We start from the raw sequence: 15,943 nt of genomic DNA, 5'->3' as shown, positions 1-15,943 counted from the left end.
TGGAGGTGTTCAAGGGACCACATGAGGTGCTGGGAACCAAGCCTGGGTTGATCATATGCAAAGCAAACACCCCACTCATTGTACTCTCTCTCTGTCTATACAATAGATTTTTGATCATGGCAACATTTTAGCCATAACTTCTTTTAAGTTCTTCTCTGGTTTTGATGAGGGCATAGGAAACACTTTGCTAGTGTTACTGTACTTATTCACATGGCATAAAGGCATCCACATATATTGGGATTTGTTCACTTCTGTTACCATACTCTGATTTGAATCTCTTTGAAATATAAACTTGGGTCATAGCTATACTTTCTGCATTTTTATTTTCCCTTGCTTCTACACAGGTGGGACAGGGGAGTTGATATACCCAGTCAAGATTCCACAGGGAGAATTCTTATGGAAAGATGATGAAAAATTCATTTAGCTTGGATTAGTGATGTCCAAATACCGGACGCATTCACTCACTCACAGACTGCCAGCTGATTCAGCATGTTTAATTGTCATTTCAGGTAAACAACCAGTTTCAATGGAAACATCCCCTGTAACACTTACAGCTGAGGAGCTAGATGAAATGGAAAGGAGAAATGAACTGAGAACCAAAATAAGGGAAGAACATTTTGCTGCACTGCAATTTGAAGGTAGAAGTTGGAAAGAACCCCAGTGATCATTTTCTCTATACAATAGATGTTAGGCTAACCTACATAGTAAACTCATCAATTGTCTTAAACTATATGTGAGAAACAAGGTGAATCTGATGAAAGTGCAACATTTAGTTGTTTGAATTCATGTTAATTGTAGGAGAACTAGAAGTGAATATTGTATTATTTTCTGCTGGTGTTTCCAGTGAAAAAAATCCAGGTAAGTGATAGAGGAGCACTGGCAGTTTAAGTTTCAAAGAACTGAAACAAAGTATGTTAAGGAACCTATTGATTTTTTTTTCTTTTTTTTTTTTTTTTTTTGGTTTTTGGCCCACACCCGGCGGTGTTCAGGCGTTACTCCTGGCTGTCTGCTCAGAAATAGCTCCTGGCAGGCACAGGGGACCATATGGGACACCAGGATTTGAACCAACCACCTTTGGTCCTGGATTAGCTGCTTGCAAGGCAAACGCCGCGGTGCTATCTCTCCGGGCCCGAACCTATTGATTTTTATAGTTAAAAGGAGGTCTATATGAAGTAATTCTTTTAGGTTATAATAATAATTTGGTTATCTCACTAAGAAAATTATTTTTAAGGAATAACAAGCCATAAAGGATTGTTCATTTACAGAAGAACCAATCATAGATCAAAAACCTTTAAGGACCTCTTTTATAACAAAAATTCCACATGACACATTGTCCGTAGGATTTTTCCAATTATTTTATAATCCAACTTAAAATATAATTTTTTTCATTTTGTTTTCTGATGTTTTGTTTTGGGGCCACACCTGGCAGTGCTTAGGGGCTTTTCTTAGCATGGAGTGTGGTGACTTCTCCCCAGTAGTGCTCAGGAGGCTATATAGCATCAGGGATCAAACCTGGGCCTCCCAGAGTCAAATTATGTGCTCTAGTTCATTGAGCCAAATATTCATCTGGTTCTCAAAATGGAGTTTTGAAATATTAGACACTAAACTAGAGTATCTCAATTTTAAAGAAAGTGTGGTCAATAAACATTAGATGACAAATACTTAAAAAGCAACATTTGGTAAACTGGAATATTTTAACTTCTCAATGACAATTAATGTTTAAGGTCATTCGTTGTTTCTTCATCTCTCTTTTTCACCCCTTCATCGATTTATTTTTATAAGTGTAGGAATAAAATGTGGAATATTTTTTCCGCAACAGCAGAAAAAGACAAGCACATGAACCTCCTCTCTGTCCCCATAACCCAATTTCAGTCATTCTCAGTGTACTTCATCTTTCCTTGCATTTCTTTCAGTATATAATGCTTAGGGCAGCTAGTTTAAGATGTTAAAGGTTGCCTGAGATTCCGCAGAAGCATGGCAGGTTTGGTGGTAGTTGCAGACATAGATACACAATCACAAAATAAACAAATTCAATTTACAAGAATAGAAATAAAAACATCACTTATATTATGATATTGGGATGGATATTTAGGACAAAGGCAGAAAAGGGGGCATCAAGAAAGTAATAACCAGAGTATAGTAATTTGGTCAAATTAGGGGGAAATGTGGCTTGGAAAAATTTCTTCATTTAAAAATAAAGTATCATTAAATAGTAACAGTATTAACACTTTAGGCATATGCCTGCCACGAGAATGCCAATATCCTGCCACTATTCTCACTAGTAATAGGAGTTTGAGACCCCACAGACAAAGAAATCCCAAATTAAGTAGCATTTGAGCCCTGGATGGCATTCCATATTGTCTGGGGACGGGAGAGATTATACATACCAAACAGATGTGAGGTAGTTCTCACTTTGGTCTGCCATACAAATTTTCTACAAGTCTATCAAATTACTGATGGGTACAATCTTATGTTAATTAGATGAGCATCAGCCAAGCAATGATTTGAGACTGAACATGTCTAAGGGTGCTAGGACAGAATTTTCAATAACTCTTCAGTGTTTATCCAAAGTCAAATGGCTTTCCTTTCCTTTTAAATTGTCTAAAGACTGTCTTAGAAGATGAATTAACACTTGAACAAAACTGAAAATAAAACATAGATATGTTGTAGAGGGGTTAAATCAGGATGAGATAAAAAGAATTGCAGGCAAGTAGGTTAGGAGGAGATTTGAAGCATATTTGAGCAAGAAATCAATGATGAGGGGGATGTGGAAGTGGCAATAAAAGTGCCATGTTCCTGAGGGCATTTTGGATGAATATTAAGGAGAGATGCCACTATAATGAGATGTACAGGTGAGGCAGGTCATTTCAGAGAGTTTGGAGGTGAATTTAGATTTGCTAGGGGCAACAAAATTTAGTGAGAACCTTATTGTAATGACAGAACAAGCAGTAAAATTGGAAAAGGTCAATAAAGTAGATTAGATATTTTAGAAGGAAAATTTTCAAATCTTGTTAAATGTCAACAACAGAGATAAGCATTGGGATTTAAAGGTTTTATCCCAATATTACCAGGGCTGAGAAATACAATGGCTTATCGAGACTAAAGCAAGGAGATCATCAAGTGATTTTAGACACTCTCCTTTTTTGATATTCAGATATTATTTATATGCAGCTTCCCATTCCGATTTGACAAAATATGTCTATAAGATATGGTAAGTGTAAAGAACAATAATGTCAAATAATACTGATACACATTACATTTTTGTTTCTCAATGATTTATTCACATTACATTTTTGTTTCTCAATGATTTATTTATTGATATACTGAATGAACATCCCAAAAGGCTTCACAAAGTTATTGTTAGTCTAAAATTCAAATTGGTTAATACTTATAAAGTAAACTATATAATAAGTATGTGCAAAAGAAACCACATTTAAAAATTCTCACTTCTATTTTTTTAAACAGAGACAAACACACAATTTCGACTTCAACTGATAAAGACAAAAGCCTTGGTTTTCCTTAGAGATTTAATAACAATGGCAGTTAATGTATATAAGCAAATGGAATATTGGTTTGCTCAAAGGTACTTGAAAGAAATGGCCAGGTAAGGGACTTTTGGTTTCTTCCCTACCCTCACTTCCCAGTTTTGTACATTTAAGTTATATAGTCTAAAGAGAGTTAACCTTTATGTGGAAAATGATTATCATGACATTTACTTTTAGCACTCATCATATATAGATGAAAAGCAAGAGAAATAAATGTCTTTATTTAAGATGGAACTCTTACATTTTTAAACTTTCAAATATACTGTACAGTAGTGTTAGCTATAGTCTTCATGTTTTATATTAAACCCATAATATTTATTTACCTTATAACTGAAAGCTTTTTCTTTTGATGTTCCTCATTCAAAGCCCCCCACCCAGATTTGTTTGTTTTAAAATTTTGATTTTTATTTGTTTGACTTCAATTTCTACCTATAAGTGAGTGAGGTTACAGAAGAATTGGTCTATTTCTTACTTGTTTACTTGGATACTTTTTTCTACTTTTAGTCATTAGATATCATTATATGAAATCTTTGGCCCATTTTTTAAGTTGGATTGTTTTTGTCTAATTGACTAAAAGAGCACTTTATGTATTTTAATATTAACAACTTGATAATGAATAATCAATACTTAAATGGTTAAGAAATATTTTCCTCTTTCCATAGGCTTTTGTTTCATTTTATTGCTTATTTTACTGTGCAGAAAATTTTTCATCTTATTTTTTGGTTATTTTTCATTTTTGTTTTTATTTTATTATTTTATTTTTGTTGTTTGTTATTTTGTTGTTTGATACATAACCACCCACCAAAAATAACCATTGACAAAATTCCAGGGCATTTTTTTATCTGTTTTCTTCTAGATATATGGTTCCTAGTGTCATTATCAGTCTTGAATCTATCTTGTTAATTATTGTAAGTGTGTAAGTAAAGATTCCAGTTTCATTTTTTTACATGGAAATACTTGATTGTTTTTTCCAGCACTAGCTTGTGGAGACAGTCTTTGTGCCATCGATCTTTTTCTCAGTGAACTTCCTTATTGTCCACAAATTAAATCTATGCCTACTCACTGTATGTCCACTGCTTCATTTATAAAACAAAACCTTCAGCAAAGCTATTTTACTGCCACCTTGTTTATGATATACTATATATGTATTGTAATAAATTTCAACTAAAAATTTAGTAGGATACAAATGTCAAGTATTCTCAGAAACAAATACCAAGTAAAATGCAGTTGTGAAGGAATGTTTATTCCAACGTTTGATTTATCTTCAGCTAGTTGTTTATAGATGTTGTTTCATAGTTAAACACAAAACCAAAAGCACCCTATCAGAATGGTGACTTTGAGCAGAAATACCTACAAGAATTTTCTATTAAACAGTTATATTATCAGCATTATAAAACAGTGTTGATCAGTTCCAATTTTTCTCTTCCTCTTACACATTAAAACACACTCCATCATTTTTAAAATTTAAGGCTCCCATCTATATGATCAATAAAATTAAAATCTGCTTGTCTTTATTAGGATTCATATTCTCAGATTTATGGTACATATTATTAATATATTTTAATTACATGAAACTTAAAGTATTTTATATTGTTATATTTCAAGTTATTACAATATATGAAATAGATTTTTATATATTTACATAACTATAATGATGCATATATTTTATGTAAGTGTAGGTATTTCTATTATCCTGTACCTCTGAAGAAAGCAATTCAAAAAAATCGTAAGGGGTACAAAGAGATAGCACAAAGGTCAGGATGCTTGCCTTGACAGCAGCCTACCCAAGTTTGAATTTTGCATCAACAGGGCATGTCCAAGCATGATTGCTGAGTATAGATGCAGGAGCAATCCTAAACATTGCCAGGTGTGGCCCAGAGAATAGATAAATAGATTAGATAGAAGGATGGATGGATAGAAAGAATATAGAGAGAATATTAAAACATATTATTGTGATCATATACTTTGATTCTAGCAAAGATTTTATTGATTAAAAATGTAGTTATTAGAATTTTTTGAACTTTAAATCTTGCTTTTTACATCCCTGCATTTTTCCCTCCTATTTTTGAAATTGTATTGTAATTGTCCACTAGGTGGCGTACACCTATTTTGATAAAGGATATTGGGTCTCTATTTGCTGTCCTTCCTCTCTTTGATAACTATGTGGTTACACAATGGCCTTCCCTCTGCCATTTAACTCACAGATGCTCAAGGATAAACTCTAATACATGTGAACTTCGCATACTGGAGTTGAATTCAAAGGTCTCTTTTGAAAGAAAGCAACTAAGACTATTAAAATGTTTATTTCAGCCCATAAATATTTTGGTGTTCTTGTGTCAAATAAAAGCAGACTCACTGTGCATTTTATACAACATCAAAATTTTATTGCAAGATATAAACAAGATACTTTTCATAATAAAGTGTTATTACATCTATTCCTACATAAAACTGCTCTAGCCTTCAAATAGGCCTTTAATTAGGAGTATAACTATAACCCCCACCCCTCAACCCACATAGCTTTTGTGTCTTCTGTGGTTTCACAGTAATAGTCATAGGGTGCATGGAGTCATATGTTATTGACTCCTTTACAAAGCTAAAGGTCTTTGGAAAGAGAGTGACCAGAGATTCATGGAGCAAGAGCTAGGCTTTCGGTATTCTCTGAATGCATAAACATTGTGATCCTAACAATGATTTAGCCAGGAAGTGTTAAACTAAGATATCATAGTTAAAACAGCACAGATGTTACAGTCTTATACTTGCAGTTTACATCATGTGTCTATCACATATTATTCCAAAGTTCGTTCCCCCATTATTTCTCTTTATAGTTATATTGGCAATAATTTTAATTGGAAATTATTTTATCCTTTTTACTTCTTTACATTCTGCTTAAGGATGTGTACATCTGATCTTTGACTTTGTCTTTCTGACTCATTTCACTAGCATGATTGCCCACCCCCATCAGAACCATCCAAATTGCTGCAAAAGGCAAGGTTACATTTTTTCCCTAAATGAATAGTATTTTTTAAATATCTTTATTTAAACACCTTGATTACAAATACGATTGTAATTGGGTTTCAGTCATGTAAAGAACACCCCCCTTCCCCAGTGCAACATTCCCATCACCAATGTTTCAAATCTCCCTTCCCCCCACACTACCCCCACCTGAACTCGAGACATGCTTTCTACTTCCCTCATTTATTCACATGTTATGATATTTCTCTAACTGTACTAAGGAGAAAACGAGACAAAGAGAAGTTAATCACAATTTCTTTATCGTTGGGCAATTGTGTTGTTTTTTGATCTTGGCTCTTGTATATAATGCTACCATGAACATAAGTGTGCAATGTCCTTTAAAATTAATGGGTTTTATTTTATGTTTTGGGGATAAATCTCAGAATCAAGTGGAAATTCTTAATATTGTTCTAGAATGGAGTCTCTATTTTGTTTTGCATAAAATGTGAGACTTTTAGTTTTGTATAAAGCATTTATTTTATTTTTAATCTACATTTCTTAATACCTTTCCTTTTTAGAAAATGAACTTGAGGAGAACTTAGAATTTTTAAGCATGACAATGGGATTATCTGGTGTAGCTCTACTTACAATGTGTAAATCTTGTGCATGTCTTCTAAGCAAGCCTATTAATTAAAGTGTACCTTTAATACAGATAACCACATTCACTTTTTTTCTACTTTAAGTGTGGAAAAATTAACTGAAGTAGCTCGTTATCACATTGAAAAATCTACACGAATTCAGAATGAGCTGTATTTAGACCAAGAAGACTTCTTCATCAATGGTGATATCAAAGTCTTTCCAGATCCCCTTCCTCCTAAACGTCCTCCCACTGTTGAAAAGGAGGAAAACATTACCCTGACCATCGAACAGCTTGAGAACATTCGAGATCAGTTTTTAAACATCGCTCCTAACGGTAGGAAAAATAATAATCATGACAAGAACACAAAAATACTGATATATACCAGGCTAGCAGCCATTTGTTCACACATAGAATCAACTTCCTCAAGCCGTGCAGTTCTAAACTCTCTTTTGATTTGTTCTAGTTTATGATCATCTACTAGCTTTGTATCTCATAGGTCTCATTTAAACAAATGGGAGATGGAATACTACTGCTTCAGGAATGTGGTGATCAAATTCAAATATGAGACTAGTGCCCTAAGGACTCTTCTGTCTCTCCCCACCCCCCACTTTCAGATAGTCTTCAATAAACACCAGCAATTGACACCAAAGTAATTGAGATTGGTTATGTGAGATTGTTGTCACTATTGCATAGACTTCGCCCTGGAATCACAGGGAAATTGAACAATTTGTCACTTGTCATTTGGGACTAATCAAATTTAAAGTTCACCCCTTATAGTGGAATTAATTTCCTGAAAAAGTGGCTTTTCTCTTCCAAGCATCTCTGTTGAACAAATCATGACATTTTCCTAGAGAAATTAATTCTTTAGTACTAATAGTAACTAAAGTCAGTAGCTTACTATCACTGCTAGTAACTTACGGCTTACTAACTTCATTACAAATTATTATAATTGTTATACTTGTTTTTTAAAATACCAGTATTTTTCACAGTTCAGAAACGCAATCAACAGAGCATTGCTTTAAGTCTGAGGTCTTTCTGTATCTCATGTAACCTTGGGTCACTCACTAAGTGAACCCTTTCCCTAACCTGTATTCACTCTCTTTGTCAGCTTGGGTAAATTCTGCCAAGCAAGTTTAGATGCACATACTGCAGCTGTGGCTAGACACAGGTTTGTTCAGTTGTCAGTGATTGTTCCAGAAGGTATATCACCATTTGCAAGAGAAAAATAAATCTCAGAGTTAAAAAGCAATGTCACCACTTCAGGGAGGGAGAGTCCATCCCCTTTTTCCATAATGGGGCTTGACTCTACTCATTGCTCCATTTCCTTTTAAGGGTTATCTTATCCACATTATTCTGGGTTCAGATATAAAATTTAAAAAAGGACATTTGATAAAAGAATATATTACAGGATTCTATATACAAAAATGATTTGCCTTCATCCTACCCTAGAGTCATTTAACGAAAATTCCCCTAAATGTAGGTTAAAAATCTTTGGGGGGCATTTAAACTGGGTTTTGAAGACTATCAACCACTGTAATCCCTTTCAAAAGGGAGGTTAGTATTCATATGAACAACTGCAATGCTTTCTTCAATCCAACTTCAAAACCAGAGTTTGTCATCAATTGAAAGGTTAAGAATAACTAACTGCAATTATAACTTCACACAGAAATGTCTCAGAAAATGAACTCTGGAAGCTCTTGGGACTTAAAGGTGCCAACTGGCATATCTGTTTTCAGATTTGGTAGAACTCAACTGCTTTCATATCACAGTGTGGTCAAATAGTAAGGAAAGATGGAAAGGAAAAGAAAAGATGTGACAGAGAAGGTAGATAATATTTTTTTAAATAAAAGCAAAAGGAAAACCATTTACTCTATGGATTTAGAATGTAATTTTAAAAGGCAAACCATGAGAAATAAAGTGCAAACTTCTTCTATACAGGCCTTTTTTGAGACTAGAGTATAAATCTAAAGCCTTGAAGAATCTTGGTGCCATGAAGTTAGTTAGGGAATATTTTGAGGAACAATATCTTGCAGACAAGAATTAGAGGAAGTTCATAGTAATTTTATGATAACATCATAAAAAAATGTTTAAAGCTGGGGGAGAAAGCTACTAGGATAATGTGTCAATATGAGGCCTCAGTATGAAAGTTCTGGAGAAAGTCAAGAACTTTCTGCTTTCCTTCTCCAGCTGCTTCAACATCTAGAAGGGTGGTGAGACCATTTCTGAAAATACTTCCACACAAACTAAGCTGGTTAACTAACTCATATTTAATAATATAAGTTATAATTACTGCTAAGAGATTTGGGGTCTTGATGGTTAAAAATGAGTTAAACTGTATTAGGTAAACTTTTTAAAAGTCATTAATTAGTTTACTAAATATTCTTTATAAAGCAGATTTTTTGTAGAGGTTTTCCTTTAATATGCAAAACACTCAGCACTATATTGGATATTTAATCAAAATAAGAAATATTTGTTTTTATTATTTTTATTTTACAAAGGGGGAGGCAAAGTAATAAGCATCCCATTTTCTGCATCCCAGAGTAACAGAATTAGGGGTTGTCTAAGGATACTTCCAAGGCAGGCTACCAATCCTAACATTGGCCCACTCATACTACCTAGCTGAAATAGCCAATAATTATTAGTCACTCTTCTTTCATCTCACCTGGACCCCAAAAGTATCCCCCCATTTGAGTCTTTTTTTTGTTATTGTTCACTGCCTCGACAGATATATACCCATTCATTTCTAAATAGTTAATCTAGCAGAACTTTCTAGAAAATATGAATATTTTTAAATAATATTTCTTCTAGATCTGTGAGCTTATGATCTTTAAGATAAAACTTTCAAGAACATTGAAATATATTGTAATATGATGAAATGATAAAAATATCTCTAGGAAATAAGCATATATAGTTACACATAATAGTCAGCATATTCACAGGGAGATTTTATTTAATTTATTTTGGGGATAATTTTTTAAATTTATTTAAAGAAAATATATCACATAGTTGAGACAATTGGTCATAATACATTTGTTTCAGGAAGAACAAAACGTTATTAAAAAAATAGAGAAACTAACGAGATGGAAGAGAAAGAAAAGGTTCAGTGTCAAGTATATTTTTGAAAATCATTAAATCACCAATTATCTCCTTATAAGCATAGCAGAAGGTTTAGTAAGCTTTTCTTCTTTATTTTTTTTAGGATAAGAGTTAAAGAAATACAGTAAAAATGGTGTTAAAGTGGCAATTGTTGTTTGCATAGGCACAGCAAAATGTGGGAGGCATGGAAAGGAAAAACCTTGGTCTAGATATAAGGAGAACTCACCCCTGAGATTTTCTGGCATAAGACCAACTCTAGGCTCTGGGCATACTAGGTTGTTCAACCCAGGTCATTGTCTGTAGCACCAATAAAAAAATTTTTTTTTTCTGCACAGTTGCTGTTGTTGGTGTCAGGTTTCTGTAGTTAAAGATCCTGGATTCTGTGCATATCCTACATTGAAGTCAGGATGATGTGAATGAAGCGTCCTCTAGTTTCACCTCACAATTAGAGGGCAATGTGGATAGCTCTGCCCTGAAAGCAGGTTGTTGTTGTTATGTCTTTTCAGTGTTAAGGGACCTCTCTTTGGAGTAGGTCGATGCTGGGCAGCAGTCAGTTCTTCTGTGGTAGAGGATTGCTCCCAGGTGATGTTATAGACAACCGTGGTTGTTTTGTAGATGGCATCCTGGTTCAGGGGTGAATGGACAATACCTGTTCTTCTGAGGCCTGAGCCAGGTCATTATAGCAATGTTCAGGGTGTAGGTCGCACTGCATTACAGGATTTGTGTGTTCCTATCTCTATTAGAAAAGAACTTGCCTCACAGGAAGATTTTAAAGCAAATGTACAGGAATACTGATGTCAATATGTTACACCTTACAACTTTTGGTTATACAATCCAACATAATCAAAAGATTTTATATGATTTCTTTAAAATGAATGATTAAACATTTGAGTAGCTAAAATATAATATATGCATATATTAGTTTATATAAATAGGAAACTATTTCCTTCTGTGCTTTGATTAATCAACTTAAAAATAAAAATCCTTTTATATAATGATTATTGGATATTACTTGGCTATAAGAAAAGATGAAGTCATGCAATTTGTCTCTCCATAGACTTCTCTAGTGTATATCATGCTAAGTGAAGTCAGTCAGGAGAGGCACAGATACAGCATTATCTATCATAGAATGAACATAAAGAAACATAGTAAAGGAATAACAAATGACCAAAGGCAGTAGAAACTGAGAACTGATCTACAGAACAGAATTTACTAAGGGCAGAAGGTAGAGATGGATGGAAGGTAACCCTGAGACAACGGTGGGGGAAGCAGTTGGCGGATTTTCTGCTGGAACTGTGTATACATAAACCTTCCTCATTACAGTATTATAAATCTCAATGATTCAAATAAAAATTAAAGAAAATTAAGATCTTTAGGGCTAGAGATAGAGCTCAAAAGGTTGAACTACAATTTGCATTCAAGACACCTGGATTTAGCATCACATGGTGACCTCTGCTTCTGACTGGCTATATAAATAAATCAGTTTTTCATGACCCCTTACCTGAGTCCAATTAATTTGCTAAAGTCACTCGCAGAAGTGGCTGACATTTTAAACAAAAGATATATAAATTATGGATGGACAACCACATGGGAGACATGTGAGGGAAAGGTATGAGGAAGAGGCAATTTCCATGCTCTCTTTGAAGATGCCATTTTCACCAAGTCTCCACTGGCTGCTTATCAAACCAGAAACTTTCTGATGCCTCTCCTTATGGGATATTTACATAGCTACTACTCTCTAACTTTAGGTGGCATCTATCAGTGTTCCTCTATCTCTACTTAAGCCAGAATAGCTCCTTATTCTGCCAGGGGTCCTCACACTTTTTAAACAGGGGGCCAGTTCACTGTCCCTCAGACCATTGGAGGGTCTGACTATAGTAAAAACAAAACTTATGAACGAATTCTTATGCACACTGCATATGTCTTATTTTGCAATGAAGAAACAAAACAGATACAAATACAATATGTGGCCCGCGGGCCATAGTTTGAGGACCACTGTCATTAAAACTCATCAACTATCTACACAATATCTAATATTTCAGTTTAGAGCCATTTGTGAACATTCCACACAAAGTCCCTTCTGTTGATGTTGCTATTGAAATGACTGAGGTTTGCACACAGGCTTGTGATAATCACACATTTAGTTGTGGTGTTTGCTATGGGTCTTAGTCCTTAACTTGTGCCTGCCCCTATACAGGTGGTCATCTCTATGCTATACACAGAGGTATAGCATTATTTAGTTGCAAGGCAGAGAAATTCTGACTCCTGCTGAAAGGCTATCTGAAGAGAATAGTTCAATATTTGTGCCTGCCTGCATTCTTCAAGAGAGACAGCATTTGGTTGTTCAAGGCTTGTGATGTCTTAAAAACTTGTAAAGACCTCTCCTTGGGGTCCCCAGATCTCCCATCCTTTATTCAGTGACAAGTTTGAGACAGTGCAAATTCAGAACTCTAAGCAGTAATGTCTAAGCCAGATCTTTCAGTTATGTGAATTCTTAAAAAATTTCAGTGGAGAAAGGAAACATTATCACTGTTGGTATGTGTGAACATAGCGGGTAATCCAGAGGATACTTCTGAAGGGAAATGTTCCTAGAAAAGAAGATGGGCAATATATGCCAGACACTGAGAAAATGAAGTAGAAATTAAAATTTGAGGTGGCACGACATGTTTAGAGAACAATAAACAGGCCAACTGGAGCAACAAAGCAAAAGGAGGAAAGTGCTTGTGGTCAGTTTGTGAAGTCCAAGTGTCTCACAAAAGACATGCAAGGAGAATTGTTAAAGGTATTTAGAGTTAAATAATGTGGAGTATGAAAGAGAGAGAGAAAACATATCTGTCAGAAAGTATTAGAACTATCTTGCCACAAAGCCTCAAGATCAGGAGTAGGGCATGTGAAAGGAGTGACCAGAAAGTTCCGTGATTTTTTTCTAGACTTAAAATTTTCTGAGGGAACTATAAAAATAGAATGCACTGTTTTCAAGCAAAACATGACCCATATTTTTATCTGAAAAGGTGCTTAAATAATTCAGGTATTGATATAAAATATTAAACAAGGGAAGATGCCTTAGAAAAGTTCTGATAAAGACTGAGGTTACTTATGATAACCTTTCCTGATGGAAAAAACCTGAGAATTACAGCAGCCTAAAAGATTATGGCCCCCACAGGCCCTACTTATGGTTCTCTCAATGAATCTCTTCCCCAAGGTCAGATTCAGATCAAGGAAAATAGTCATAAAATTAGAAGTCTTTAGACCTGGTAAACCTGTGTGTAGGCAGAGTTTCAGGTAGTCTTTATAAAGAAACATTTTTGGGACCAGTAGGAATTAATGCTAGGCAAATAAATGTATATTTGATAAACCAGAGAAAAAATCTTCTGGAAAATCCATCAAAGCTAAAACAAAAAAGATAGCTAAAACCTAGAGTGAAAAGCAAAGTCACTGTTTAGCAACAAAAGACTTACTTTTTCATTTCTTCATGTATTTATCAACATTTATTTCAGTAGAATTGATACCCAACATGATAGCTAATATGTAAGTCACAATTCAGGAAAGAAAATAAAGAAAACAGATACCAAGAAATATTCTGAATATGAAATGAAGTATGCCTCCATTTTAACACCTGAAAAATATTTTTTTAAAAGACAGTATAAGAATTTAGTTGCAGGGGCCAGAGCAGTGGTGCAGTGGTTAGATCAGCTAGCTTGCACGCAGCTGATCTAGGACAGACTGCGGTTCAATCTCTCAGCGTCTCTTATCGTCCCCTGAGCCAGGAGCAGTTTCTGAGAGCATAGCCAGGGGTATCTCCTGAGTGTCACTGGGTATGACCCAAAAATCAAAAAAGAAAAGAAAAAAGAATTTAATAAGAACAGAGGTTGATTAATAAATGTCAAGATTTTCTATTAGAAGTTTTTAAGACACATGAGACTATGAAAAACATCAGATGTGTTTTCTTAAATGTATAGCAAGTGTTTTAGCACATATCCAAACACTATGGAATAGTAAAGATAGAAGTGGTTGTGTCCCAAAAGTTTAAAATCTCTTTGGGAGCCATGATGAATACTTTCTGTTGACCTAAGAGATATTAATATAATATTACACAAAAGTATTCCAGATTTTCATATAACATATCAGTAATAAATGTGCCTGGAGTTGTAAGAAGGGTTTTGAAAAAACTGAGGTCTAGGTTTTCTGCCTGCAGGGAGAAATTGATATTTCAGGATATTGCTTGGTATCATCTTAATTTTTTATTCTCTAGCCAGATAAAGATGTATCCCTCTTTCTGACACATAATCAAATCAAATGTGTGTAATAATTTAGACCTTTGGAGAAAAGATCAAGATAAGACATGAAGCTAAGCTCCTTCAGAAACCCCCTTGGGAAAGTCCTCAGAACCTGACACCATTATGTCAGTTAACCAGCATGGTTTCATCACACTCAGAAAAGGGAAGATAGAAGCAGTTAGGAAGAGCTGACACCAGCCAACCTTAGGAAACCTTGTCCTATGTGGCCATTACTCTTTCTTCTTTCTCACCCTGGGAAGGAAGTGATAGCAAAAAGGCAATCTTTCTTTTCAGCATGCAGAAACTGGGTCAAGAAACAAGTGGGCCACACTACCATTTCTATCAGAGAAACTTATTAACAGTGAAACATAGAAGCAGGGGGATTGTGGGCAGTTCTGCTTGTAAGGGAACTTGACTCCACTAAAACTCCCAGTACCAACTAATTTGGAAAAACTAGTTAACCTCTTAGTGTTCTTGGTTAGTTGTTTTAATCCATAAAATGTGGGTAATAAAAATTGGTGCACATTTACAACCCTGGTTATGGAATGGCCCTGATTCATTGTCATTATGTTATATTACTGTGAAAGATTTCTTATTCACTTTTGATCACAATAAAAATTATATTAAAATTGGTCCACTTTAAAAATATATATATATATATATATAGTTGCTTTATAGAAGTATTATGGCCACAAAATTGTTGATGGTTGAATTTCAGTCATAGAATGCATATTTTCCTTCCCCAGTGCACATTTCTTGCCACATTTCCTGTCCTCAGTTTGGTTCCCATCAACCTTCCCTGGAAATTGATCCACTTTTAAAATATAAAATAAAGATAATAGAAAGTAAAAAAATTAATGCTATAACATGCTCGAAGAAATATTTGTGCAATAAAAAGTAGGCACTTCTATTTTTTCAGAGTCAATAAATAAATACATATGTTGTTGGGGGGACGTAGGATGCAGAGATTAAATAAAACAGCATAAGCATTGATATTACTACAAATAACAATGTGGAGTTCTTTTAAAGGCCAGAATACTCTAGGTGATGGGAGCCAGGTCCTGGAAATGCTGAAAAGGCCACGGAAACTTGACCACTACATGCCAAAGAGGAGCAATCAGTTTTTGAAAATTTGGCTTAAAAAGTACCCTTGGCTCATATATGATGAAATATTAAATCTTATGTTCTGCGGCCTGTGTCGTAAGCATGGTGTGAAGTCAAGGGGAAGTCAAGTAAGTCTTTTCTATGGCACTGACAACTTTAGAACTGAATTCCTCAATGCCCATCATCTCAGTGAGGCTCATGCCAAGGCTTCCTTAATGGAAGCCACCAGTGGTTCTCCAGTGAACAGGGCCACCACCGATCTGATGGTGAGGACTATGAGCAAGGTCACCCTTGGCAGAGTGGAGAACTTATTCAGATCGTGCCATGCT

General features: G+C 34.8%; 1 protein-coding gene across 1 annotated transcript in view; it reads left to right on the top strand.

The window, feature by feature from the left end:
- The window catches only part of SPEF2 (sperm flagellar 2), a 191,489-nt gene that overhangs the window by 142,985 nt on the left and 32,561 nt on the right, over positions 1 to 15,943 (top strand). The window contains 3 exon segments of the mRNA XM_049769039.1: positions 510 to 638; positions 3,466 to 3,604; positions 7,241 to 7,470. Coding sequence (XP_049624996.1) covers positions 510 to 638; positions 3,466 to 3,604; positions 7,241 to 7,470 — 498 coding nt within the window.

The sequence above is a fragment of the Suncus etruscus genome, chromosome 2, assembly GCF_024139225.1.
Source record: "Suncus etruscus isolate mSunEtr1 chromosome 2, mSunEtr1.pri.cur, whole genome shotgun sequence".
NCBI lineage: Eukaryota > Metazoa > Chordata > Mammalia > Eulipotyphla > Soricidae > Suncus > Suncus etruscus.
This window is presented reverse-complemented; position numbering and strand designations above follow the sequence as displayed.